We start from the raw sequence: 25998 nt of genomic DNA, 5'->3' as shown, positions 1-25998 counted from the left end.
TATTATTAACCAACTGGTCTACGTGACCACTTAAATAATTCAAGAGTTGGGAGTGGGAGTCACTGGCCAAATAGACCAGTTTAGAAATAAACCTTATTTCCAAGCCTGGCACTCAGGTTATCATCGCACGGTGAACATACATATTGCTATTTTGATATGTTATTTTCCATTTAAATATAGTTTAAGATATTATAATGTGATTTTATAAACGTATTGGACGTCTAAAATGCAGTATATCAAATGCTTCATTTATTGAATTTCAAGTAAAACATTATTATCAGTCTCGGATTGGCCATAGAGGTAACCTGCCCGATGGCGTGGATCCCATGAACCGTTCATGAAGTGGGCCTTCGTAAACATGGTAGCGTTATAGTTGTTAAAGCTGGGACCCTTAGTCTCCTAGCAACCAAAAAATATTAGACCCAGTCCGCCACTGATTATTATAATGCAATTTTCGAAAACATATCGATTAACCAAGCAACATTTAAATTGAAAGATAATTAAAATGTGGATAAGCCTTGGTTAGTGACTCTCTCTATAGCCAAGAAAGCAATGCTCGAATCTATTGACGCTAAGTGAAAATGCTATTACTCTGCGTCGACCGAAATCCGAAAAACAAAATTTGACGTTCGACGTCGTGTTCAAATGTAGTTATTTTTGCGTAAATGAAAACCAAGCTTAATATACCAAAAAAAAGTGTATATAAAAAAAAAGAAATGGCGGCGGGCCGTTCTTTGTATCGGCGGCGGCGGCGTGCGCCGATTTTCGAGCAATCGGCGGCGGCACGATCGGCGCGTTCAAAATTATCGGCGGCGGCGGCGTTTAGCGGCGGTGCAAGCCGCTACACGCGACGTCTCGAGCTGATGAGCACGTGCAGGAGGCGCCCTTGTCTGTAATATTCATAGATATAAGAAACGTATATAAAGGTCTAGATAAAATATTTCAAAGGGTGTGAATACGGAGGTGACAGCTAGTAGAAACGCGTAATTTCTGCAGGCTAAACTTATAAGGCGCTATCTATCGGTAAGAAAGCTCGTGCTATCGTCGCGAGAGCCATTGTCTCCTGCTTAAAAATGATACTAAAAGTCACCAACAGATGGTGTCTAAAGACTACGGCCTGCGGAAAGGTAGTTAGTTAGTACTAAAATGCTAAGAGACCTCGCGCTCTTGGTCACGTGCCTTCCTCGGTGTCTGCTAGGTGTCAATTCCGTATTTTATGTTAGGCTTAGACGCCCCGAAATTTATCTACATTTCTTATATCTATGGTAATATTTTAAATTAGGCCTGTAATGAAATGGCCGACTTCGTAAAAGAGTGTATAGACGGTGAAATAAATTCGAACGGCTTCCCAGCCTCGGGAGGGTTTTGGAAGTTGGAGGTAGGAAAAAGGGGAACTTTATAAAGTAAAATTGTTCTTGCTTAGCTTGTTAAAATGTTGCTCTTACGTCACAAGACCCAGCTTTATTAGTATATTCTTCGCACGAGCGATTTGCACGCGCGCTAGAAAAAGCTATATTCCAAGCGATTGTAGCGCCTAGGAGCCACAAACACAGCACCCCACACAAGGAGAACGCAACCCGTCAAAAGCGTACAGTTTTCATTGGTTAGATGCTTTAGCGCCTGCTGCTAGAGGCTTGCGCCGCCGCTAAACGCCGCCGCCGCCGATAATTTTGAACGCGCCGATCGCACCGCCGCCGATTGTTCGAAAATCATCGCACGCCGCCGTCGCCGCCGCCGAATCAATGAACGGCGCGCCGCCGTTTCTTTTTTTCTTTATACACTTTTTTTTTGATACATTAAGCTTGGTTTTCATTTACGTGAAAATAACGACATTTGAACACGAGATCGAACGTCAAATTTTGGTTTTCGGATTTCGGTCGACGCAGAGTAATAGTATTTTCACTTAGCGTCAATAGATTCCAGCATTGCTATCTTGGCTATAGAGAGAGTCACTAATATAAGCAAGGCTTATCCACATTTTAACTATCTTTAAATTTAAATGTTGCTTAGTTTATCGATTTGTTTAATAATCAGTGGCGGACTGGGTCTAATATTTTTTGGTTGCTAGGAGACTAAAGGTCCCAGCTTTAACAACTATAACGCTACCATGTTTACGGAGGCCCACTTCATGAACGGTTCATGGGATCCACGCCATCGGGCAGGTTACCTCTATGGCCAATCCGAGACTGATAATAATTTTTTACTTGAAATTCAATAAATGAAGCATTTGATATACTGCATTTTAGACGTCCAATACGTTTATAAAATCACATCATAATACCTTAAATTATATTTAAATGGAAAATAACATATCAAAATAGCAATATGTATGTTCACCGTGCGATGATAACCTTCGGCAGCAAAAATGATATTATTCGTAACTCGGATTTATTTCAGATTGGAAGGCTCAGAGCGTCAGTGGCGTAGCCAGAAATTCGTCAAAGTGGGTCCAAGAATGTTAATATTAAGAGGGGTGTCGAGACATTGAACCCTCATTAAAACAATAACAAATTGAGCCAGTCCCACGTGTCATCCAGCTGATGAGCTACATTTGTATTTCCCTCCCCTCACCCCTTTTCCTTCTTCCCCGGTGATCATTAGTTAGTTAGTTCCTAACTCCGCCACCAGAGCGCACATTTAACCATCGCCCAAAGCAAATATTCGGGAAGGGGGCGTCCCTGTGCGAAGTACATTTATTAGTCCATGGAAGGGCTAGTACGAGTTGGTATTTGCCCTTGCCCTTCTGGTCGCGTGTTTTTTAAACTGTCGCTACAAGAAATAGCTCTAAAATTTATTCAAACGCCGGCGTACGCCGCCGCCGCCGTTTATTTTGGCCACGCCGAAGACGCCGCCGCCGTAGGTCTAAACGCCGGCGTAAGCCGCCGCCGCCGGTTATTTTGGCCACGCCGAAGACGCCGCCGCCGTAGGTCTAAACGCCGTAGTAAGCAGCCGCCGCCGGTTATTTTGGCCACGCCGAAGACGCCGCCGCCGTAGGTCTAAACGCCGTAGTAAGCAGCCGCCGCCGGTTATTTTGGCCACGCCGAAGACGCCGCCGCCGTAGGCCTAAACGCCGGCGTAAGCCGCCGCCGCCGGTATATTTTGGGTCAAACGCCGCCGCCGACGCATATCAGATCGGCGCAGGCCTCTACCTGCTGCCGTCGGAAGGGGAAAATTCGGAAATTGTCTTCCCCCCGCCCGTTAAACGTTCAGCGTCAAGGTTCGTCCAATGAAATTTGTACGCCACACTGCGTTAGCGCGTTTAAAGGCTAGCCGCGTTCTCCTTGTGTTTGTTGCTCCTAGGTAGCGCGCGCTCGTAGACTTGTAAAGTAAGAGACTGTGACGTAAAAGCCTGTGACGTAAAAGCCACATTAAAACAAGAAAGCCAAGTTACTTTATAAAAAGAACTATTGTCGTAGAGGTCATACACCGCTTCGCGACTTCAATAGGCCTTTCTATAAATTAACGTGACTCTCTTGTTTACTGTTTTATTCATACTTCAACAATGCTTCCCCCGCTTTCCCACTAAAGAGAGCTAATCAGGCCCGGACTGGCCATAGGGCAGATCGGGCAAATGCCCGATGGGCCAGCATGACAATGTAGTGTTTTTGTGGGAAGTAGGGGCCGACGTTTCTAAAATGCCCGGGCTGGTTTTAGGTCCCAGTCCGGACCTGGAGCTAATGAATTCGTCCATAGGTTTGACTGCACAACTTCAAGACCAAGTTGGGCAGTCGTAGCGAATTTATGGAAAGGCGTATTGTCACTGAGGTCATTCATGGAGTTTTCAAGACAATCAATCAGAGAGGGATTAAGCCGGTTAGAGGCCCCTGGTGGTAAAATTTCGAGGCCCTTTTGATTATTGCGTTTACATGTTGCGTAGAATACGTGAATAATATTGCTTTTTCTGTTGTGGAAGAAGCAGCGACGGTCAAAAATTCCACTTCCGTTTATTTTACCGTCTACAGACTATGTTTGAATGCAGACCTGGGGTCAATGGCTCTTAAAAAATTATGGGGCCCTTAAAATAAATCATTCGAAAGGGGGTTGCGGGCCACCGGGGCCCCTAAAATTTAATAAAAATATCTATAAAAAATATTTTCGGACAATAGTTTTTACGCCGTCTCAGAAACGCTGTTTTACTACCCTAGTCGAGAGCGAAATCTAGTGTTAAAGTGAACGTTTTAACGTCGATAAATGTTTGCGTAAGTAACGTAACCAATTTTTATTCCCGTATTTTCCCTCCCCATTGTTAATTTTCCCCCATTTCAACCCCCTAGACCAGTGGTCCTCAATAAAAATAAACTTAAAGGGGGGTCCGGGGGGTGAGAGCAGGGCCGTAACCAGGGGGGGGGGGGGGGCGGTCGGGCCGTGCCCACCCTGGACCGTATGGTTGTATGTACAATTTTTTATTTTTTTTTATTTGTTTCCATTGCGTGCCCACCCTGAAATCAAATCCTGGTTACGGTGCTGGGTGAGAGACCATAGGGCCCCCGTTAAAGATATCACTATTTACAAGTCTGTTTGAATGTTTCACGCCCAAATATTTCTACTTAGGGAGAACTTAATTTAACTTCGGACGATCCGCGGCCATCATGGAATCCCCCCCCTCCCCTGGAATTGCCAAGGAATTTAATTTCGTTGCAATTAGAAATGGTTTCACTAAAATAAAAATAAAAAAATTGGCACAAAATAAGTCAGGGAAATTTGGAAAAGTCAGGGAATTTGAATCTGAAACCACTGTGGCACCCCTGGTTTTAGGGAACCAATGACATTCATTGCCGGACTGGCTAGTAGTTGGCCCCACCGGCTATGCAATCGTGTAGGCCCCATTTCCCATTAATACAAAATATTTCATCTCTGGCCCGAAATTGGAGTTGGCCCCGATCTGACAGGTGATCGCCGGTTAGCCACCCTAGCCTGATGAGATTTCATTATTATTTTGGGAAAGAGCTTACTTTTCGAGCATGATGGGGATTGGGGATTGGGGATTGGGAACCGCACTAAAAATCGTCTCAGCGTCGTCTACTTTATCCCTAACTTTAAATAAATACATTCTTGGCTAAATACAAACATTTAATTAGTCTTTTAGGCAAAGGAAAGGGTTAATAAAAATACCTTTTGGAACAGCGCTATCTTCTATCTGTTGGTTACTCTATTCGCGAGCGAAAACTATCGCTACGCCCCTTTGGTTCGCCATTTAAACCTAGAGAGGTAGAGGCTAAAGCAACCGCTATTAGTTGTTCCTCATCGTTATTCGTAAATTTTACTATATAAATAATGATACTTGCATTTTAATGTATCGTTTGCTTACATTTTGATAAAATTATTTAAGAAAAAACGTTCTTATGACTTTTTAATTTGTCGGTAGCAGACGCTATATTATAGGCACCACGTCGGAGAAACTAGCGCCGTTACGCCATCTAGACTCGTTTCGGTCCCGAATTACTTTCATATCTATGTTGGGAAATTTTGTGTTTTTTTCTCAAAACAATGTTGGGAAAAACCCAAAAATATTTTTACTTCAACGATTTTCCACTTGGTCAATAGTACATGGTAACACTTCAAGGATTCTTTAAAAGCGCGAAAATGACGAATTAAATATTTGTAAATTGTTTATCGTAAATAACAAATAATAATCCCTCTTTTAAAATTCCTGGTCGTAGTTTTAGCAAGAATGAATTCATGGAGGATGACAATGTTGGTCGAATTTCCCCCTGGCGGTAAAGAGGGGAAGGAAAAACGTCATCGGCGTGCGTTTCAATCGCGTCAGAAGACATGGTTTTTAGGGAACCAATGAGATGCCAGGCCACGACCCACTGCGCATGCTCTCGCGTTCTCTAGCCCACAGCGGCCGTGTCGAAGAATTTCAAACTCGTGTATTGGCGCGAATCAAAAGTGTGTGAAATTCGCAACCGAAACGAGTCTAGATGGCGTAACGGCACTATCTTCTCCGAGGTAGCGCGGCTAGCGCCTATGATCTAGCGTCTGATACAGTCAAATGAAAAAGTCATAACAACGTTTTTTCTTAAAGTCTACCTGCACCCAAAATTTAAAATTTAATATTTTATTAGATTATGTATAGTTGTCAACACTGTCAAAATTTCATAATAAAATATTAATTATTTTATAAGTTATTCCAAATAGAAAATGTTAATTTTAGCAGACAAAATTCCGCTTTCAATTGACCCGAAAACACGAAATCTTGAATGTATGACGTGGAAGAAGCCAAACCAAATATATTTTACTCAAACCGCCAAATATGTCAACGTTTGGTTACACCCTAGAAATTAAAAAGCCAAATTTCCTATGAAAACTTACGAAACATTAAGAAATAGAGGGCTCTGATTACCGTATCATGGTTTTAAATACCAGTAGATGAAACTATCTTTACCCCATCTGTATGAAAGAAACATTTCTACCAGGGAATAATTATTTCACGGTTAGCGCTGCTGTAGCCTAAATGAGTACATTAGCGACATGAATTAAATATTATTTACATTCGAGCCCGCCAAATTAACTAGCATCAGTGACCTCAGTGATGCTATAAATTAAGTCACGCGCACTTTTAAAAACGGAATTAATTTCTATAGAAGGGGCTATAAGGAGATGCACCGAGAAAATAGGAGACAGTGCAGGTGGACTTTAAATAAACATCAAAATGTAAGCAAATGATGTAAAATATTATATTAAAATGCAAGGATCATTATTTATAAAGTCAAATTTATGAATAACGATGAATTAAAACTAATAGCGTCTGCTTTGGCCGCAACATATCTAGATTTTAAAGTAAGTGTCGGCTCTAGGTGAAGTAGTTCTTTTTTCAACAGATGTCGATAGCGTCGAAATCAAAACTCGATGCTGAAGCCTTGGAGTAGAGAAGTTTACTGGAGTGGAAAAGACGGTGGGAAGTCTGTAAGCTCAACGTTACCCAGAATCCTTTGTTTCGCGATAGGGGCGCCTTAGTGTCACCCTCAATCGGGCAGTAATCCATTTTAAACATTTTTCCAAAGTTGCATGGTTTTTACCAGGTTTTGGAACTGGGTGGAATGTTATATTTACATGGTATCTTGAATCACTTTTGCAATTTTTATAACAGCAGTACTTTTTCATTATGAACAATTCTAACTATGTCAATGGTTAAACTATATAGTACCGTTTTTAAAACATAATTTTGACGGTTACAAATTTGCCATTCTAACCTCTAAGTTCAAACCTTTAACGGTTTGTTCGGCCTTAGTTCTATAAAATCAACATCAAATATTCACAACACCCTTGGAAATAGCTCTCTTTTTCGCCGCTAGAGTAAGGTAAAACGTAGGCCCCTACCAAAAACGCAGTGCATGCTGGGAGGGCTTAGGCCGAATTGATGGGGGAAGAGACTCAATGCTACAGATATGGAAATTTCCCCTCCAGTCTTCTCTACTCCAAGCTGAAGCTACATTTTGACCCAAAAGGCGGGACATAAAAGTATGCTTCGCGTTGATTGGCTCGTTTGTAAATTTGTCAATAACTTCAATTATAGTAATTGTTTACAATATATTTTATATGGGATATATAATTTAGGTAAAGTTAACTAAGTAGAGTAAAAGTGGTCTAAATATAATACTCTATAATGGCTCTCTGACGTCGTTATTGTTTCGCTATTTTGAATTTTAGCTTCCGTTCCCATTAATAGATGGCTCCACGCTCTCCACGAAAGTCATTTTTTCGAAGATTCCGATAGATTCATGGCCATCTCTAATAACAGGGGCCTTTTAATAATACAGGTGGCAATGATAGAGCCGACAGTTGCTTTAATTAATGGCGTACCAAAGGGGGCGTAGCTGTAGGTTTCGGTCGCGAATAGTGTTCTCGCCGTCCGTTTGGGGCGCTGTAATCAGACCCCAAATTTGCGGTTTTTCACCACGTTTTTACACACTTAAGGCGGGAAACTCGTACTTTTATTTAAAATCTTATTTATTTTATATATTGTAAAGAAAGGTTCCGTTTTCGTTTATAACTTTCAGTTACCACTTGTGTTAAACATTTGACGTGTATAACCATTTACTAATTATGATCATTTTGGAAAAATGAAAACGTTTAATTATAATTAAAATTCGAGAGCCGCTGACATCGGGCGATTTGAAAATATTATTATTAAAACGTTTAATTATAGTTAAATTCGAAAGCCGCTGATATCTGGCGATTTGAAAATATTATTATCAGCTGGAAAAACAAATGTAAAATTTTTTAAGTGATTAAAAGGTGTAAAAAGAGTAGTTTTGGGTTTATTATGAAGATTTCGATTAATTGTCAATCTTTCTCATAATGAACCAAAATCAACATATCTCCGTAGGATTCAATGTAGTAGCGGCCACAAATGGGATTCGAGATTTTGGGCTGATTGAGTCTAGCAAGCCAAAGTAATTTTCCAACCAAAAGTTATATAGCATTAGTAACATAAAAAAATTAAGTATGACACTTATTATGGTTTAAATGGTAATTTTCAAATAGAACCTTTTTTCGAATTGAGTAGTCCCAATTTAGACAATAGGGGGCTCTGTGCTGAATTTAACCTTGATTGCGAAATAGCTCTAAAAATTAGATCGGTGATATATCCCGAAAAAAACTTTATAAACAATCTCTATAAAATCGTTTAGAGCTCTATAGAGGGTGAATAGGGTTCTATAACCTATAGAGTGTTCCATAGAAAAACTGGTAGAACGGTAGGTATAAAATTTCTACTAAGCATGAGCTTAAATTTGAAATAAAAGAATTAACAAATTCTGATGAAATTCTATTAACTTCTTAAAGAGACATTAAAAAAATTAACATTCGAAATTTAAAAAAACCTATAAAAAGTTTAAAGAAAATCCTTTTAGAAACTGTTCTTCACGACATAAAGTAAACTTTCAAGATTTTTATAGAAACTGTTCTTCACGACATAAAGTAAACTTTCAAGATTTTTATAGAAACTGTTCTTTACGACATAAAGTAAACTTTCAAGATTTTTATAGAAACTGTTCTTCACGACATAAAGTAAACTTTCAAGATTTTTATAGAAACTGTTCTTCACGACATAAAGTAAACTTTCAAGATTTTTATAGAAACTGTTCTTCACGACATAAAGTAAACTTTCAAGATTTTTATAGAAACTGTTCTTTACGACATAAAGTAAACTTTCAAGATTTTTATAGAAACTGTTCTTCACGACATAAAGTAAACTTTCAAGATTTTTATAGAAACTGTTCTTCACGACATAAAGTAAACTTTCAAGATTTTTATAGAAACTGTTCTTCACGACATAAAGTAAACTTTCAAGATTTTTATAGAAACTGTTCTTCACGACATAAAGTAAACTTTCAAGATTTTTATAGAAACTGTTCTTCACGACATAAAGTAAACTTTCAAGATTTTTATAGAAACTGTTCTTTACGACATAAAGTAAACTTTCAAGATTTTTATGGAAACTATTCCATGGTATCTAAATTAGAAATATCATTAACGTTTCTTAAGATATTCTAAAAACATTTCAGAAAAATTACCCATTTGCTAAAGACAATCTATGAAATCAATATTCTAAAAACCTTTTCAATAATTTATTTATTAACATTACTATAATATAAAACCGCTTTATAGAAATTTGTATAGAAAGATTTTGTAAGGGATTTTTTGATAATTGACATACTTATTTCTATTACGTTATTTATGGTATTATTTCGTTACTTATTGTAATATGTATGGTATTTTTTGTTACTTATGGTGTTATTAAAATACATATGGTATTTTTTGTTACTTATGGTGTTATTATAATACTCATGGTATTAGTAAGTTACTCATGCTATTAATAAGTTACTTATGGTGTTATTATTTCGTTACTTATTGTAATATGTATGGTATTTTTTGTTACTTATGGTGTTATTAAAATACATATGGTATTTTTTGTTACTTATGGTATTATTATAAAACTTACGTATTAATATGCTACTTATGTTGTTATTATAAAACTTACGGTATTAATATGCTACTTATGGTGTTATTTTAATACTTCCGGTATTAATAAGATACTTATGTTGTTATTATAATACTTCCGGTATTAATAAGATACTTATGGTGTTATTATAATACTTCCGGTATTAATAAGATACTTATGGTGTTATTATAATACTTCCGGTATTAATATGTTACTTATAGTGTTAATATAATACTTCCGGTATTAATATGTTACTTATAGTGTTAATATAATACTTCCGGTATTAATAAGATACTTATGGTGTTATTATAATACTTCCGGTATTAATAAGATACTTATGGTTATTATAATACTTATGGTAATAATATGATACTTATTTTGTTATTATTATACTTATGCTAATAATATGATACTTATGGTGTTATTATAATACTTATGCTAATAATATGATACTTATGGTGGTATTATAATACTAATGGTAATAATATAATACTTATGCTAATAATATGATACTTATGGTGGTATTATAATACTAATGGTAATAATATGATACTTATGGTGGTATTATAATACTTATGGTAATAATATGATACTTGTGTTATTGTTATTATTATGCTATTCAGCTCAGTTGCATGACAGTGGTTTTCTCTACTTGGTTGATAATTATGAATTTTTACTTTGCAGAGACAATAGAAGAAGGCAAAAGAAGTGACCACAAATCGGCCAACAGCGATGACGCGGACAAAACGCTCGAGTAAGTGTTCCTTAACCCATTCATCGTGTAAACAATAGGCCTTTTCATAAATTAAGCTACGCTTGCTTAACTGGTTTTTACGTAGCTCATTCGTCACGAAATACGTAAAAGTTCAGTTCAGTTTAGTTTGTACTAGTCAATTTGACTAGTGAAAATTTTACCTAAATATTCATAAATAATGGCGAATATGGCGTATCATAAATTCATCATTTATCAATCCCATTTTATTTAAAAAAAAAAATCGCATCAGGTAACTCAAGTGATAATAAACTACTATTTTAATTCTGACGGGTAAAGCAAAAAGTTGGCTGTGCTTCGCGTGGCATGAAGGGCTTTCTACCAGACTTGGAAATAGTGATATTTTTAACGGGGGCCCTTAGGGCTCCCGACACCCTTTAAGTTTATTTTTATTGAGGGCCAGTGGCCCAGGGGAGGTGAAATGGGGGAAAGTATTTTAAAATAGGGAGTGAAAATACAAGTAGAATTGGTTACGTTTTTTACGCATTTATTTACTTAAAACGTTAACTTTAACGCTAGATTTTCATCAACGGCGTAAAAAAATATTTTTTAGAAATTTCGGTTAAATTTTTAATAAATATTTGTATTTAATTTGGGGGCCCTGGTGGCCCGCAACCCCAGTGCGAATGATTTATTTTAAGGGCCCCCAAGGTTTTTTAAGAGCCATTGGCCCCAGGACTCCCGCTATTTCCCAGTCTGCTTTTTACCACCCTCCTACGCATTGTAACCCGGCCACCTGAATTAAGGCTTTAAATTTTTAAAACTGGCTCGATGACTTAGGCCTAAGGTGGTGCTTTGGGTATTAGCCTAGCTGATTATTATTACTCGAAAAAATTATTTTTAACCACTTTAAAAAAGACGCATTGGGTCACTCTTTCTTCCATCGAGATATTCCTTTCGTGACTAGTCCCATTTCAAATGCCAACTGATAATTTTTCAATTTTATTTTGTCTCAAATTTTCAAATTTAAGTTAATATTTCTCTGTAAGTCTTTCAAGTCCTATCTCTCCCCTAAATATGGAAGAAGAAAAAAACAATTAAGTCGAATTTGGAAAAATAAGTACGAGTATACAAAGAGATACATATGCGGTACACCAGGGCACACGATAAAAACATAATAGGGAGATGGCAGTGCTACGTCACGGTTTTTTTTAATAGTTTTTATCGTGGGGAGAAAAATAATACCACAATGGCGGCCATGGCCAAAGCTACGGAGTGCCAAGTCTCTATTGTATTTCGACAACACTCATACCCATACATAATGCCCGTTTTAGTATTGTTCAAACGACGTTTTTAATTCTTCGTTTACCCTGCGTTAGCGAAAGGTGTGCAATTTGTTAAAATTTGATTGGAAACGTACTTGATTGCGTTAGCTGGCGAACTGTCATTATTGACGGATTTTGAAATGACGTTTTAGCGCGCGACACTACAGGTACATTTCTTGGGCACACTGCCTTCTTTGCGTGCTTTTTTGACCATAACATGTAGAGGTATTTTCACGCGCAAAATGAATTTTAAAAGCCGTCAATTTTTCAAATTATCATACCTTTTTTTTTAAATAAAATATTTTTTAGCATAATGTTTCTATGGATTTTTACACTGTACTAAAGCCAAAGATAATAACGAACCGCGTACCCTAGATTCGAATTCAGCGATGGTTTTTTAATGAAGCGATTACCCACTTCCGAAAAACCGACCTCCATCGGTTGCTGTATTGCGCTATCTAAGTTGTTTACCATGGTAACTATGGAACCAATTGTTTTCGGAGTTCCGACAGAAAGTGGGCAAACGCTATTGACTACGAGCAAGACAGCAAAAGTGACATAATTACCAAAAGTGTGTCAATCGGACCTATTTCGTAATGAATGTTACTTGCGAAATACAAGTTGGGAGGAGAGAAGGGAAAGTATGAATTGGGGAGGGAAGGAAGTTACAACTAACAATTAACGCCTCCTAGTGAGGATCGGAGGAACTAAGTAGCACTGGTCAAAGTTAGTGTATATTTTGATTTTTCGTCGTTCTGTGGAGATGCAATCGCCATCTACCTACGATATAATACCATAGACTAAAAAAATATGCAGAAAGGCGACAATAAATAGTCTTTTATGTGGTCGATCTCCAGTCGAGCATTCATTAAACCTTTAGCATACGAAAGTACAGGGATTGTCACACTTTTGGTAATTATGTCTCTTTTGCAGACAGTTATTTCGAATCATAGGGTACGAAGTCTTTATTACTGTGGCTATAGACCAGGGTCCCCAAAAGTCTTAAAACGATACTGTTAGGACTTATTAATAGATAATTAGGGGACATTTAAGTTCTGACGTAAAATTTATCGTTTATTGAATTTCAGGAGCTCCAAACCAGTGTTTACCATCGACGTCATCGATGACACGATCAAATCGGAATCTGACGCGACTGCCGAAGCTGAGTTTCAGAGGAGAGCCAGTGGGCTGCTGGAGCCGCCGACTCCCGAAGAAATACAAGGATTCCGGAAAATAAAAAATAGACAAATCAGGTTAGTGGACTATTTAATCTCGAGTGGGCAGAGATGGTAGCCCCGACAAGAAAGGGCGAAGCCGGTACAAATTACAGAGGCCCGTAATATTTATATTACATTATTTTAAAATCGAAATAAGAGTTAACCTATATCTATTTGGCAATTTTCACAAATAAAACTATTGACTCTAAAAAATTACATTAAAAATAAAGATTTTTCTTAAGCCTTGGCTTGGCTCAAAATTTCGAAAAGTTGTACTTTTAAAAATTGCCAAAATATACAACAACTTTAAACAATAGATATATAGGTTAACTAATATTTTGATTTTAAACTGAGATTTATATAAAAATACTTATTTAGTTTTATTCTTTAAAGCAAGTGGCAGCTCTATCATTGCCACCTGTATTATTAAAAGGCCCTTGTTATTAGAGATGGCCATGAATTTATCCAATTCTTCGAAAAAAAGCGAATTTAGTGGCGAGCGTGGTGCCATCTATTAATGGAAAAGGAAGTTAAATTTAGAATAGCCAAATGATAACGTCGTTAGAGAGCCATTATAGAGTATTATATTTAGACAACTTATACTTTATTCAGTGGGCTTTAACCTAAACTATATATCCCATGTAAAAAATATTGTTTAAAATTACTTTAATTTATGTCACTGGCCAATTTACAAACGATCCAATCAACGCGAGGGGTACCTATATAAGTAGCTATATGTAGCTTAACTAACTTGTTTTGACTACGACGATAGCGACATCTGTTGAAAAAAGAGCTACTTCACCTAGAGCCAACACTAATTAGCCTTTTCAGTTTACATAGAGCCACGTAGTGGCATATGGTAGAAGCTCATGAACTGCTGGATTTTCTTCTGCTAAGCAGACAATTTTTCTATAAAGCGTCTGCTTAGCAGACGAAAATTCAGCAGTTTATGAGCTTCTTGCATTTGCCACTACGTGGCTCTATGTAAACGGAAAAGGCTAATTGCTTTAATCCCCGGCCGTAAAACGGTCGTCCAATGAAATTTGTACACAACACTGCGTTAGCGTGCGTAAAGGCTAGCCGCGCTCTCCATGTGTATTTTTCTCCTAGTTGCCAGGGAGGGAACGCAAAACAGGGTAAAATTATAATATGAACCTTTTTTATCTTCTATTTCATCCATAATAACCCTCTATTTCCGACGGCAACCATAAGAGGGCGTAGTGATAGCCTTTGATCGCGAGTAGTTCCATATTCTTAGTTACCTCAATACATTCTTGTTAAAAGCGAATGCCCATTCTTTCTGAAAGCATCATCGTTTCGTTTTTTACCCAGCCTCAGTAGCGGCGCTAAGGTTTTTTCACAGGGGGGCTAATTATTTTGTGGCCCTTACAACTTTAGTGACCCCTTATTATTTTGTGTCTTGCCCTCCCAAATGTCTCTTATAACGTATAGACTCTTTTTTTCGGAATTTTTCTGGTCGCGTCCATGTTGAGTTTACCCTCCTTAACCGCCATTATCCATATCCTGGGACCAAAGACCCGAGCCTAGACCCCCCCACCGGTGGTTCCAGGTAATGGCCGACTAGCGGGCGGCCAAAAAGAGGGGTCGAAAAGACCGCGAAAAAGAGTGTATACATATTTCAAAATTTTAAAACGAAATGGAAAGAAATGTTTAAAAAAAAAACAGTTTAGGGGGAACCGTGGATTGACCACATTTCGCAAAAGTGGTGAAATAGAAAAAACCCAAAATTTTCCAGAAAGCGAGAAGAGCAAGGTCGTTTTATTGTTGCTCTTGTCGCGTTTAAAGGACCCCCTACTGACCTTGTATCTGACCTGGAGGGGACACGTGCATGCCCGGGGTATTTCCCGAAATTCCCTTAAGCCCCTTTCTTTTCTTTGTATTGTCGATTAAATTTTATCTCAATTTCTGCTCCCTTCTTCCCTTCCTCTATCTGTTTATGGTCTACTATCTTCTTGAGGAAACTAATTTATTTTGAAAGATTTTTTTCCCGAAAAAACGTTTCTTGGCAATAAAACAAATTTCTAGAGATTAAGAAAATTCATAAATTCCATAATTATAAATATGTGGCCCCTCTCAGAAATGCAGGGGGGCTAAAGCCCACTTCAGCCCACCCTTAGCGCCGCTACTGCTAAGCCTCATGTCATTTAAGGTCAAGAGACAATAACAATAATACTCCGTTCTCCGCGAGGGGCTGATCACTCCGCGTAATCGGTGTACAGAGCCGTACCTTTGACTGTACTAATGGGACTACGCGTAATCTTTGAAGTCCCTGCCTTTGGCAGTGGTAATCTTAGCGTAGTCCGGTGTACAGACTTTCTAAGAGTGGTTAGCCCCTCGGTTCTCCGGTATTCGCGACCGAAAACTATCGCTACACCCCCTTTGGTTCCCCATTGAAACCTAGATAGGTAGCGACTAAAGCAGACGCTATTAGTTGTTCCTCATCGTTATTCGTAAATTTGACTTTATAAATAATGATACTTGCATTTTTGCGTCGTTGCTTATATTTTGACAAATTTATTTAAGAAAAAACGTTCTTATGACATTTTAATCCTCTGCTACTTTTATTGACAAATAGTTACATCAAATGGAAGAGGTAGTCTTCCAAAGAAGCACCCGGCCGAAAGGTGTTCAAAACACAGGCGGCGTTTTCTCGTTGAACCGCAATCGCGATGCGTATCATGCGTTGCACATTTTAATTGGTCTGTAGCAGACGATAGATCATAGGCACTACCTTGGAGACGCTAGCGCCGTACGCCACCTAGACTCGTTTTGGTCGCGAATTATGAACACTGCGCAAACGTCATGGTTCATTTTGGTCGGTATTTGGGACTTAGTACTTTTCATACCGCCAATTTCCTCCCAGTACTGAAAAAAAAACCCCAGTACTTGAAACTTACTTAATAACGAAGGTGTTGTTATAACAGAGTTGGTCTAATTAGTACAGTGACGTATCGGTTCCCTAACAGTTCTTCAGATCCCTCAACCAACTAAACAATTCCCTAATTCATTCTACACTTGGACTACTGAATACTGGTACGTTTCGGTGTCCGTGGAATTCTTCAGCAATCGGTGAAAACTCTTAATTCTATCCCTCTATCGGTAAAAATAAGCATAAAAGCGACTGCGCAAGTGCGAAGGTATCACCAGGAGCCATAGAATTAGAAATGAGACTAGAACCACTGCGCTATCCGGTAATCTCTGCCATGAGATGATGAGAGTGGAATCACTACTAATCCACGCCATCTATAAAAAAAATTAAACTTTGAATATTTTAAAATAGATGGCGTGCTCCCACAAAGAATACTTTCTATTCCACTCTCATGGCAACCTTCTAACTCGTACATCTCACCACAATAAACCAATTCGCATATTACATACAGGGAAACCAACATTTAGTAACCACCATCGAGTATAAAATTTTAATTTTGGTATTTCTACACTAGATGACGCCAGCGTGAATATTTTGGCGCAAGATTTTAATTGAAAAATTAAATTATTATATTTGTTACATAATTATAATAATTTAAGCTGAAAGTTTATATAAAATATTTTGGAAAATATATTTATTCAAAATTTCAGCTTTTAAATAACACCAATATAAATTAGACTTTCGCGGGTTTTCTCATTTTTGATTGTGAACTGATGGCGCCAACTAGTAACAAGTAGATTATTAAAAATTTATACACAATGGCGGTACCCCTGTAAAAGGGTCTTCTCCCTTCATATATGCGTATTAATGTATCTAATCGTGCTTCTAGTCTCATTTCTAGTTCTATGCCAGTAACAACCATGTTTAAAAAACAGTAAATGCTTCATCAGCAGGGCTACGTTCAGTAGCTTGCAACAAATTAAACGTTGCAGTATTTTGGAGCCGGTTTTCTACTGTACGCTTTTTTCTATTTCCGGTGTGACGTAGCGTTGCTGAAACATTTGAACCTGCTCTTCCAGCCGGTTTCTTCGTTGTTAAACGGAATCGTGACGTCACAGCACGCGGGAAGGCTAGCTGCGGACGACACAGCAGACGATATTTTATAAAAATTACAACAATCGTAAAAAAGCGTTCAACAAGACAGGATAAAAAGTCTCAACGGAATCAACGCAAACGTAAAACGGTATAAGACCGTTAAGCTTCACTGAACGTAGCCCTGGTTAAAATCCCCTCTCCTCTCCCTTCGCACTCAAAACCAGCCCAGTATCGCGCCTGCTTCAGGCCTCTTTGCCTAATAATAACGTAGGCTCACACATTTTAGCTGGCGTTTGAAGAAAGAGGGCGTAATAAGGGTAGCTTTCGTTCGCAAATACCTCACGACAGTAGACGAGCTGTCTCCCCTCGTTCTTTATGTGCACTGCATGAAAGATAATTTACGACTGTTTTACAACGCGGGCATTATTGTATTGCACATTCATAAGACACATCTACGGATTCTTTAGTTTAGGTCGTAAATTTATAATGTATTTGATTAATATTATGAGAATATTAGACTAAATAACCTTGTGAAATATCAGGAATTTTGGTTGTTACGGTGATATGGCAGAAAACGTAAGGTATGTTCAAAGTTTCGAATAATACACTTTCTTATTTATCAGCGTTAAATAGGGCTTAGATATTTGCGTACCGTCAGTCGCCGACGAATTGTACAAACCCGTTGAAAGTGTTATAGAAAACTTGGTAATAACGGCAAGTAAAGGGCAAAGCGATGGGTCCTTAAAAAGCTTGCTTGTGGGCCCTTTACCACAGGTCCCCAGGGATTTTCCACCTACCCTACCCTCCCCTCTGCATGACCCTGATTAAATATAGAAAGCGGGAGTTGAACTTATCGTACAATTAATTTGACAAAAATATGAACAGGCTGGCATTGTTGGAAAAATTAGCTAGGTTTCGGCACAGTGGCGTAGCCAGGATTTTGTTTCGGGGGGAGGCACACCATTGAAAAAAAGTACGACCATACGTTTCGTTGCCCCCCCCCCCCCGGCTACGCCACTGTTTCGGGTTAAGTAATGTAGTACATCAATCTTAGTCTCAATCTGTTCTTATTTCCTGCACCCTTGGTTGGCAGAATTACTGCAAGGTTAGTATGATTGCGATAAATACTGGGCCCTACGTTTCAGAAACGCATTATCTCCGAAAATGGCATTTCGAGATAAATCGATTTTTGTAATTCTTATGAAAAATAACAATCCTAAAGTATTCAGGTAACTGAAAACTAGTTGTTTGGGGTTTATTTTAGTCTACAATCTAAAGATGATTAATTATTATATTATTAATATTATAAATCTCTTGGCCGAAACGCATTTTGTGGTATAATAATACTGTCTGAGTAACGGCCATTGTGACTGTTACCAAGGACGTATATAAGGGGGGGGGGGTTAGGGGGTCCACCCCCCCCCTTAGTACTCGATTCCTTTCTTACGAAAGGAGCGCAACATTAAGAAATAAACAGTAAGACGTAAAAATGAATTGAAATATCCGCAACGCAGCACAGTAAAATATATTGCTATATTAAATATATTATTAGGATCATAAATATTATCATTTTCTCGCAAATATATTAAAAAACTTCGTTTGATACACGTGCGGAAATGTCATTGTCCCGAGTCTAGCCAGTACTTTAAATATGCGTTATTGCTAACGAAAAATTTCATCTGGTTGTGTTATAACTCGTCCCCCTCTTAAGGCCCGTCCACACTATGAGGAAATCGCATCTAAGTTCGCGCGCGTGATTCACACGCCTCTTACGCGACTCGTCCACACATGAAACATTTGTTTATACGCAATAGACGCGAGTCGTCGCGATCTCGCGAGATATCTTTGGCTAGTCAAACATTTTTGCATGGTACGCGTCCAATCATCCAATTACATCGCTCCACAATGACGTCACTATTTTGGGTGTCAAACACGGATCCAAAATGTCGCCGTTTTGCAGTACGCTCAGACGTTGGTGATCCAAAGTTAATTGCAATTTTTGTCCATCTTTATATTACACGATAGTAAAACAGCCAAAAAGTAGACGTCTATACATTCCAGAGAGGATTAGTGACGTCAAAAAGTACCACGTGAGACATTGGGTGAAATTTTTCGAGCTAAAATCTAACGAATTTAAGTGTGGATGAGTTGCGAAACTAACATGCTATTCTCGCGTTTCAAGCGAAGAAGCGACCCGCGCAAAAAAAGGCTGTTACCCTGGGAATACCGCTGGCTGCAGAAAGTATCCGAAATGTAGTCTCTTATTGGTTAATAACGACATAATGCGTTTCTGCAAATTTCCGACAGTCGTTAATGCGTTTCTACGGAGTATTTTCGAAACTTTTCGATTTTAATTCGTTTTTGCATTTTCGCATCTTGGAAACTAGACCAGATAGAAAAATACGGATTTCAAATTTAGAATCAGCGCGAGGGAGTTTTAAAATGACCCCAAAAATAAACCAGGCAAATAAATATTTCAAAGATGTATTAAAAATACATAATAAATATTTTTCAAGCTTTTACCTCAAACCATACATTTATTCTACAAAAATGGTCAGGGAAAACCTGGAAAAGTCGGGGAATTTAATTCCGGAAATTTTGTACGAAACCTGTCTGAGCACCCGGGACATGGAACACGCGACATATGCAATAGGCGATAGCATAAATTGCAAGGTATACTGGGTAAAATTTATTTCGGGAAATGTTTGATTGCCATCAAACGGTAGAAACCTTTAAACTTGGTTATAAAACTAGAACACGTTTTTAACCTAGGCTTATGTTTTGACTACGGCTAACCGCGATAGTGGAAGCTCGTTATAGAACTTGGCAATGCTATGACGAATTTCGGGGAACATTTTAACAAGTTAGCTAAGACCGAAACAATTTATGCTATTGGCCTATTATTGGCGAAACCGACTACACATAAAAAATTGGCGTTATATATAGAGATAATGTTTATATTGCAGCTCTAGGATAAGAACCTGGCCCCTCCCCTTAAATACAATCAATTCCAAGCGGCGCATTATTGGTTCCCTAAATATTACGTCCTCTTGACGCGATTGACGTAATATACGTATATATATCCTCTTCGAGAGGCAATAAATAAGAACGCCTCCTTTTCCATTTTCTCCCCCCTTTAGTTGATTCCACTGGTTCAGGATGCGTCGCGACTGACGGAATATAAATAGATCAATTCTTGGTTATACCATAAGTCTATAATATTGTTCCATAAGTTTGTCACTTTGGATAATATTTTACTGAGAGCTAGTAACGGAGCGAGGCGCTATCAAAGGCTACGTGTGACGCGGGAGCAAGCGGACGCAAAACTTCAAAGAAGCCCTAATAGCTCTCACAAGGAGACGACCCGAGGTGATAATCACCGATTTTGTTCAAACTCGGGTATAGTGTACACCTCCATGTACCTTAAAAAACCTGCAAGGGAAACGTTGCGACGGGCTTTCGTTTTGCCATGGCAACCGAAAACGTTTTTGACATCATGATTTGGAATTTTTCAAAATTTAAAATAACATGGGAATCTGAAGGATTTTAAGGGTCCCCCCCCCTGTGAAACCTTTAAAGAAATGAAAAATTTTGAAAATTTCAAAAACGTTAAAAATACATTTAAATTGATTTTAAAAATTAAATTTAATCAAGTTTAAATGCAGTTTGGTCAATTGGGGGACCCTTAAAATCCTTCAGATTCCCATGTTATTTTCAATGGGAAAAATTCCAAATCATGATGTCAAAACGTTTTCGGTTGCCATGGCAAAACGAAAGCCCGTCGCAACGTTTCCCTTGCAGGTTTTTCAAGTTACATGGAGGTGTACATTATACCCGAGTTTGAACAAAATCGGTGATTATCACCTCGGGTCGTCTCCTTGTCAGTAAAACTTTTGCATGTGACGAATACGAAGCGTCACACTTATGTAAAAATATTATACACTTATGGTCATACCTATGTATATTATGTTATGTTTTTGGGACATAGTGCAGCTAACTTGGTAGTCGAAAATGTTTTAATTTTGATTAGATCATTAAAGAATGACAAAATAGATCGAAATCAGAACATAAAAGTGGAAATATTTGCATTATATAATCTAGAAATGGCTCCAAATATTATCAATATGTATTAATTTCTACCATCAAGAACGCATTAAAAGAATAGTCGATTCTAAAAGTCAGTGGGTGAAAATTTCGTCGGTAGACTTCCTAATCAGTGTTTCTAATCGACCGTCGGGAATTTCCCCAATTTTTGGAAAACAATCTAGTTTTCGGCGTTTTAATGGTTGGTTTTTAACCGCATAATTTACCAATTAAAATAATGGATGTTTTTAATTTATTTCCCCATGATATATAACTTTAACATTTTTGTTTAATTACACATATTTAATTGAATGAAATATTTGTATCATAAAAAATTATTCTTTTGGTCAAAAATATAACGAACGGGAAATCGTGATAAAGCCAATGTCACTAATTAAAAATTATTTAAGAACATTAATCAGTACTTTAATAGCATATATTTTAACGGAAAACGTTTTTACGTTTTTTTCCGACGTATTTTCCCCTTTCCCCCTATTTTGAAATTTTTGGTTTTCCCCGAAAACGGGATTTTTCGCCAGAAAGTGGAAACACTTTTAAGCCTAGTTCCCATTTAGCGAAAAAAAAACAATTGACGGCTTTTAAAATTCATTTTGCTCGTGAAAATACCTCTACATGTTATGGTCAAAAAAGCACGCTAAGAAGGCGGTGCGCCCAAGACATGTACCTGTAGTGTCGCGCGCTAAAACGTCATTTCAAAATCCGTCAATTTTCGCGCTGAAAATTGACGCTCGCGAATAAATTTTGCGATTTTTTCAAATTCGCCACTAAAATCGCGTCTCCGCGGTATCTAGCGAATGTTCTATTTTTTGACGTCCACACCTTGGCGATAAAAAGCTTCAGCCAATCAGAAAACGCGTTCCCTCGATCTATTCCGCTACCGTCCGTCACTTATTAAGCCTAGGTCTTTAGAAAAGCGGCTCAGCCAACTTGACCAAGATACTGAAGTAAAGGTAATTATCTCACGAATAGAATCGTTTATTTATTGAAATTATCAACAGGAACATCCATTTGGTTCATTTTGAACTGATGTTCTATGTTAGGCTTAAAACATTACTAAAAACCCGCACGAGTTGTTTTCAGTGTTTTTAAATTTTCGCGCTAAAGTGAGAAAAACCGCGTCTTTTTTTCGTTGTGCGAAAATTTTATTCGTCTCGAAAATTCGCCAAGTGGGAACTAGCCCTTACAATACCTAATGCTTCATTTCTACCATGAAGGCATTAACTGCAGAAATTTGTGGTGCAATGTTTCGCAGAAATATAAGGGGCTGGATGTCAGCTTCGTTTGAACTTCGCATAATGCTAATGTCCCTCCCCAGTTTTCAATAATTATTTACTATTTAATAATATACACTCTATACTCTAGAAAAAGTGACATAATTAACAGAAGTGTGTCAAATGAAGCGTTTTTGAAATGAATGTTACTCGCAAAGTAAAACTAGGGAGGAGGGAGGGAGGGTGAAGTTGAGGGAATAAAGTCAAAAAGTGGAAAGTTCTGCCTGGTGAGAGCTTCGAGAACTAAGTAAGCATCAGGCTTATGGGCTTATCGCTATTTAGCCACTCAACGGAAACGCTACCGCCATCTATGTTTTAATATGCAACGCGAAAGAACAAACCAGAAAGTTGGTTCATCGATCTAGTCTTCTACACGCTCTATTTCGATAGCAGCATTTAGAAAATGTATAGACACTAGCACACTTTTTGTAATTGTCACTTTTGAGTCTAGTAATACGGCTGAAAACTATTGAAGTAGTTGATTTTTAGAAACGCTCGAGCTTTACCAATAAGAACTTAAAGTACCTTTTGCGCCTGTAATAATGGGTCTTATCTCACTTTTTTGTGAGAGAGGATATTATATTTATTTGTCAAACACGCCCTCTATTGTGGATAAACAGCAGTTCTTTAGGAATACGTAAACAATAGTGCGGCCGATTAATTATGAAAGTAATGTAGTTATATTTACTTTTATAACTTGCAAAAATAATTAAATCAAGTGTCGGATCTAGGTGAAGTAGCTCTTTTTTCAACATATGTCGCTAGCGTCGAAATCAAAACAAGATGCTGAAGCTACATTTGAACCCATAAAGCAGGACATAAAAGTATGCTTCGCGTTGATTGGCTCGTTTGTAAATTTGTCAATAACTTCAATTATAGTAATTGTTTACAATATATTTTATATGGGATATATAATTTAGGCTAAAGTTCACTAAGTAGAGTAAAGTGCTCTAAATATAATACTCTATAATGGCTCTCTGACGACGTTATTGTTTCGCTATTTGGAATTTTAGGTTCCGTTCCCATTAATAGATGGCTCCACACTCTGCACGAAAGTCATTTTTTTCGAAGATTCGGATAGATTCATGGCCATCTCTAATAACAGAGGCCTTTTAATAATACAGGTGGCAATGATAGAGCCGACAGTTGCTTTAAATATTTCATTAAGTGTCGAAAGCTTTCTTAATCGAACCTCGTAAAGTTAAATAACCCGGATAGGATTGTACTCTTTTACGCGCAGCCCGTTCCACCTATTCCGAAAATTTTTAACTGTTCTATTTTCTAGAACAGCGCTTAACGCCATCTAGGCGAATCGCAGGACTAATAAATGGAGGTCAAAAGAGGTGGTTTTAGAAAAATTCAGCCAGAATTTACGGTAGCTAGCTTCTCCTTACCTTTTTCCTGTTGGTCAAAATTGGCTGTAAAAGAAAGCATGAAGAAAGTTATTCCTATTTCCTCCGAGTGGCGGATTTTGGAAACTGTTTCATCGTTTTTTACATCAAAAGAATATTGGCCAGCCGTTTTGTAATGACTGGAGAACAAGGTTTTTGTAAAAAAACAAAATCGCAAAAAATGCATAGGAAACCCCGTTAAAATATCGTCTGCTTCCCCAATTCGATTCATCAGTTTCGAAAATCCGCTACTTGGAGGAAATAGGAATAACGTCCACTACCCCGTGCAGGAAAAACCGAAAAGCTTTAGGAATATTTCTTTAGGAAGCCGCCGCCAAAGCTTTCTTTGGGGAATGGTCACTCTACTGGTGGTGGGAAGGTTTGACTGGTAGTTGTTTGAGGTCGCCATGGTAGTGTGCCCACCCACGGCCAACTTTGACACTCGCGCAATAGCGGTTAGACCATTCGTTGAAGTTTCTATGTTAACCTACGATAAAAAATAGTTATCGACGTTGAGCGCCCCTAACGGAAAATTATTTTTAGAATAGATTATAGCATGGGAAAATCCTTGTTCATGGAATTTCGGCGAATGGGTTGGCCGCTATTGCGCCAGTGTCAAAGTTGGCCGTGGCCCACCTGACTAAAACGTCACCAGTTCGGTACTGCACTCAACCACGGCCAACTTTGATGTCTCGCGCATCTCTCGTGCTACAGCGGCCATCTCATTCGTTGACGGTTCTGTGTTAACCTATCAGCAAAAGATGTGTATGACGTCAGCGCCCCTAGCGGATTATTATTTTTAGTATAGTTTTTACATTGAATACAATATAACAACCCGAGCGTGGCGCTGACCTCCTACACATTATAGTACAGTTTATAGGGGGAAAATCCTTGCTCGCGGAATTTCGACGAATGTGTTGGCCGCTGTAGCGCGAACAGCGCGTGATCAAAGCTGGCCGTGACTCAACCAAGGATAATACAATAATCATAATACTCGAACGCGCGTAATTTGAAAGTGGCGTCCACTTTATAACTAATGGTCTTAATTTAAATGAAAAGTAGGCTATAATGTGGCTATATCACTGATAACCAATTTTTTAAACTTGCTAATTTATGGAAATAAAAGCAAAATCCGTTTTAAAGAATTTTTCGATCGAAAACTAGATTTCGAACTTCCAAGATCTTGACTAATGGTATTCTGTAAAGATTTCGAATAAGCAAATTGTCGAAGTCAATCTCGACAATTAGGGTACCGAGATCCGAGATCGAATTCCCTTTCGATTTTTTATAGAATAGCCCCCTAGTCTCATTTCGATTTATTTTTTTTGTTCATTTGTAATACGCTTGTAAGCCCAATTGTTAGCGCCGGACTATTTTCACTTTTCGGTAACTTGTTTTATTGCAAGCACATTTTGTCACAACACGTGGTACTTCTGCGTAACCTTGGATAGAATCGTATGATGCGCGACTAGTGTCTCCTATGAGAGGGTTGTCAAATTAATATTTTTTAATTCATACACAGGCAGTGGCAGTTTTTTAGTGGGCTGTCTGCTGCCAATAGGCGCTGTATTTAACATCGAACCGAATATTAGTAAAATGTCTTAGTGATTTTAAATAATTATCTCGTAAATTATTCGAGATGTATGTTCCTAGGAAGCTTAAAAGGTAATATTTGAAGCTTTTAAATCTTTATTATTCCGCGTACAAGGCCCGTATTTATATCGCTTCAATTAATCCCTTTGTAACCTGGAATTTCCACTTTTATTTTCCTTATAAAATATATTATTTATATTACTTTTCCTTTGAAATACTCTTACACTATTATCTGGGATTTCAACTACACCACCATTGGGTGCATCGAAGAAAAACTGATATAACCTGTTACAGTACCAGAGAGCTTTAAGTTTTAAACAATTACTATATGGATTTGCCATCAGTGCATTTTCGCTATAATATTATCTAGCATGTGTTATTAGGCTGGAAGCACAACAGTATGTAATATAATTGAATGCCCTGATATAAGTAAAAATGTCAGTTTGACTAC

The 25998-nt window shown here is 38.0% G+C and overlaps 1 protein-coding gene across 5 annotated transcripts in view; it reads left to right on the top strand.

The window, feature by feature from the left end:
• ACC (acetyl-CoA carboxylase) overlaps positions 1-25998 on the top strand; it is a 98482-nt gene that overhangs the window by 39440 nt on the left and 33044 nt on the right. For 2 of the 5 annotated variants that reach the window (XM_090166491.1, XM_090166490.1), the window contains exons 2-3: positions 10634-10703; positions 13075-13239. In XM_090166491.1, coding sequence (XP_090022617.1) covers positions 10634-10703; positions 13075-13239 — 235 coding nt within the window. Of the gene's footprint in view, positions 1-10633; positions 10704-13074; positions 13240-17620; positions 17770-25500; positions 25620-25998 lie in introns of those variants that run through there. The other 3 variants (XM_090166493.1, XM_090166494.1, XM_090166492.1) reach the window with 3 other exon arrangements.

The sequence above is a fragment of the Leiobunum rupestre genome, chromosome 2, assembly GCF_980474605.1.
Source record: "Leiobunum rupestre chromosome 2, qqLeiRupe1.1.hap1, whole genome shotgun sequence".
Lineage (NCBI taxonomy): Eukaryota > Metazoa > Arthropoda > Arachnida > Opiliones > Sclerosomatidae > Leiobunum > Leiobunum rupestre.
This window is presented reverse-complemented; position numbering and strand designations above follow the sequence as displayed.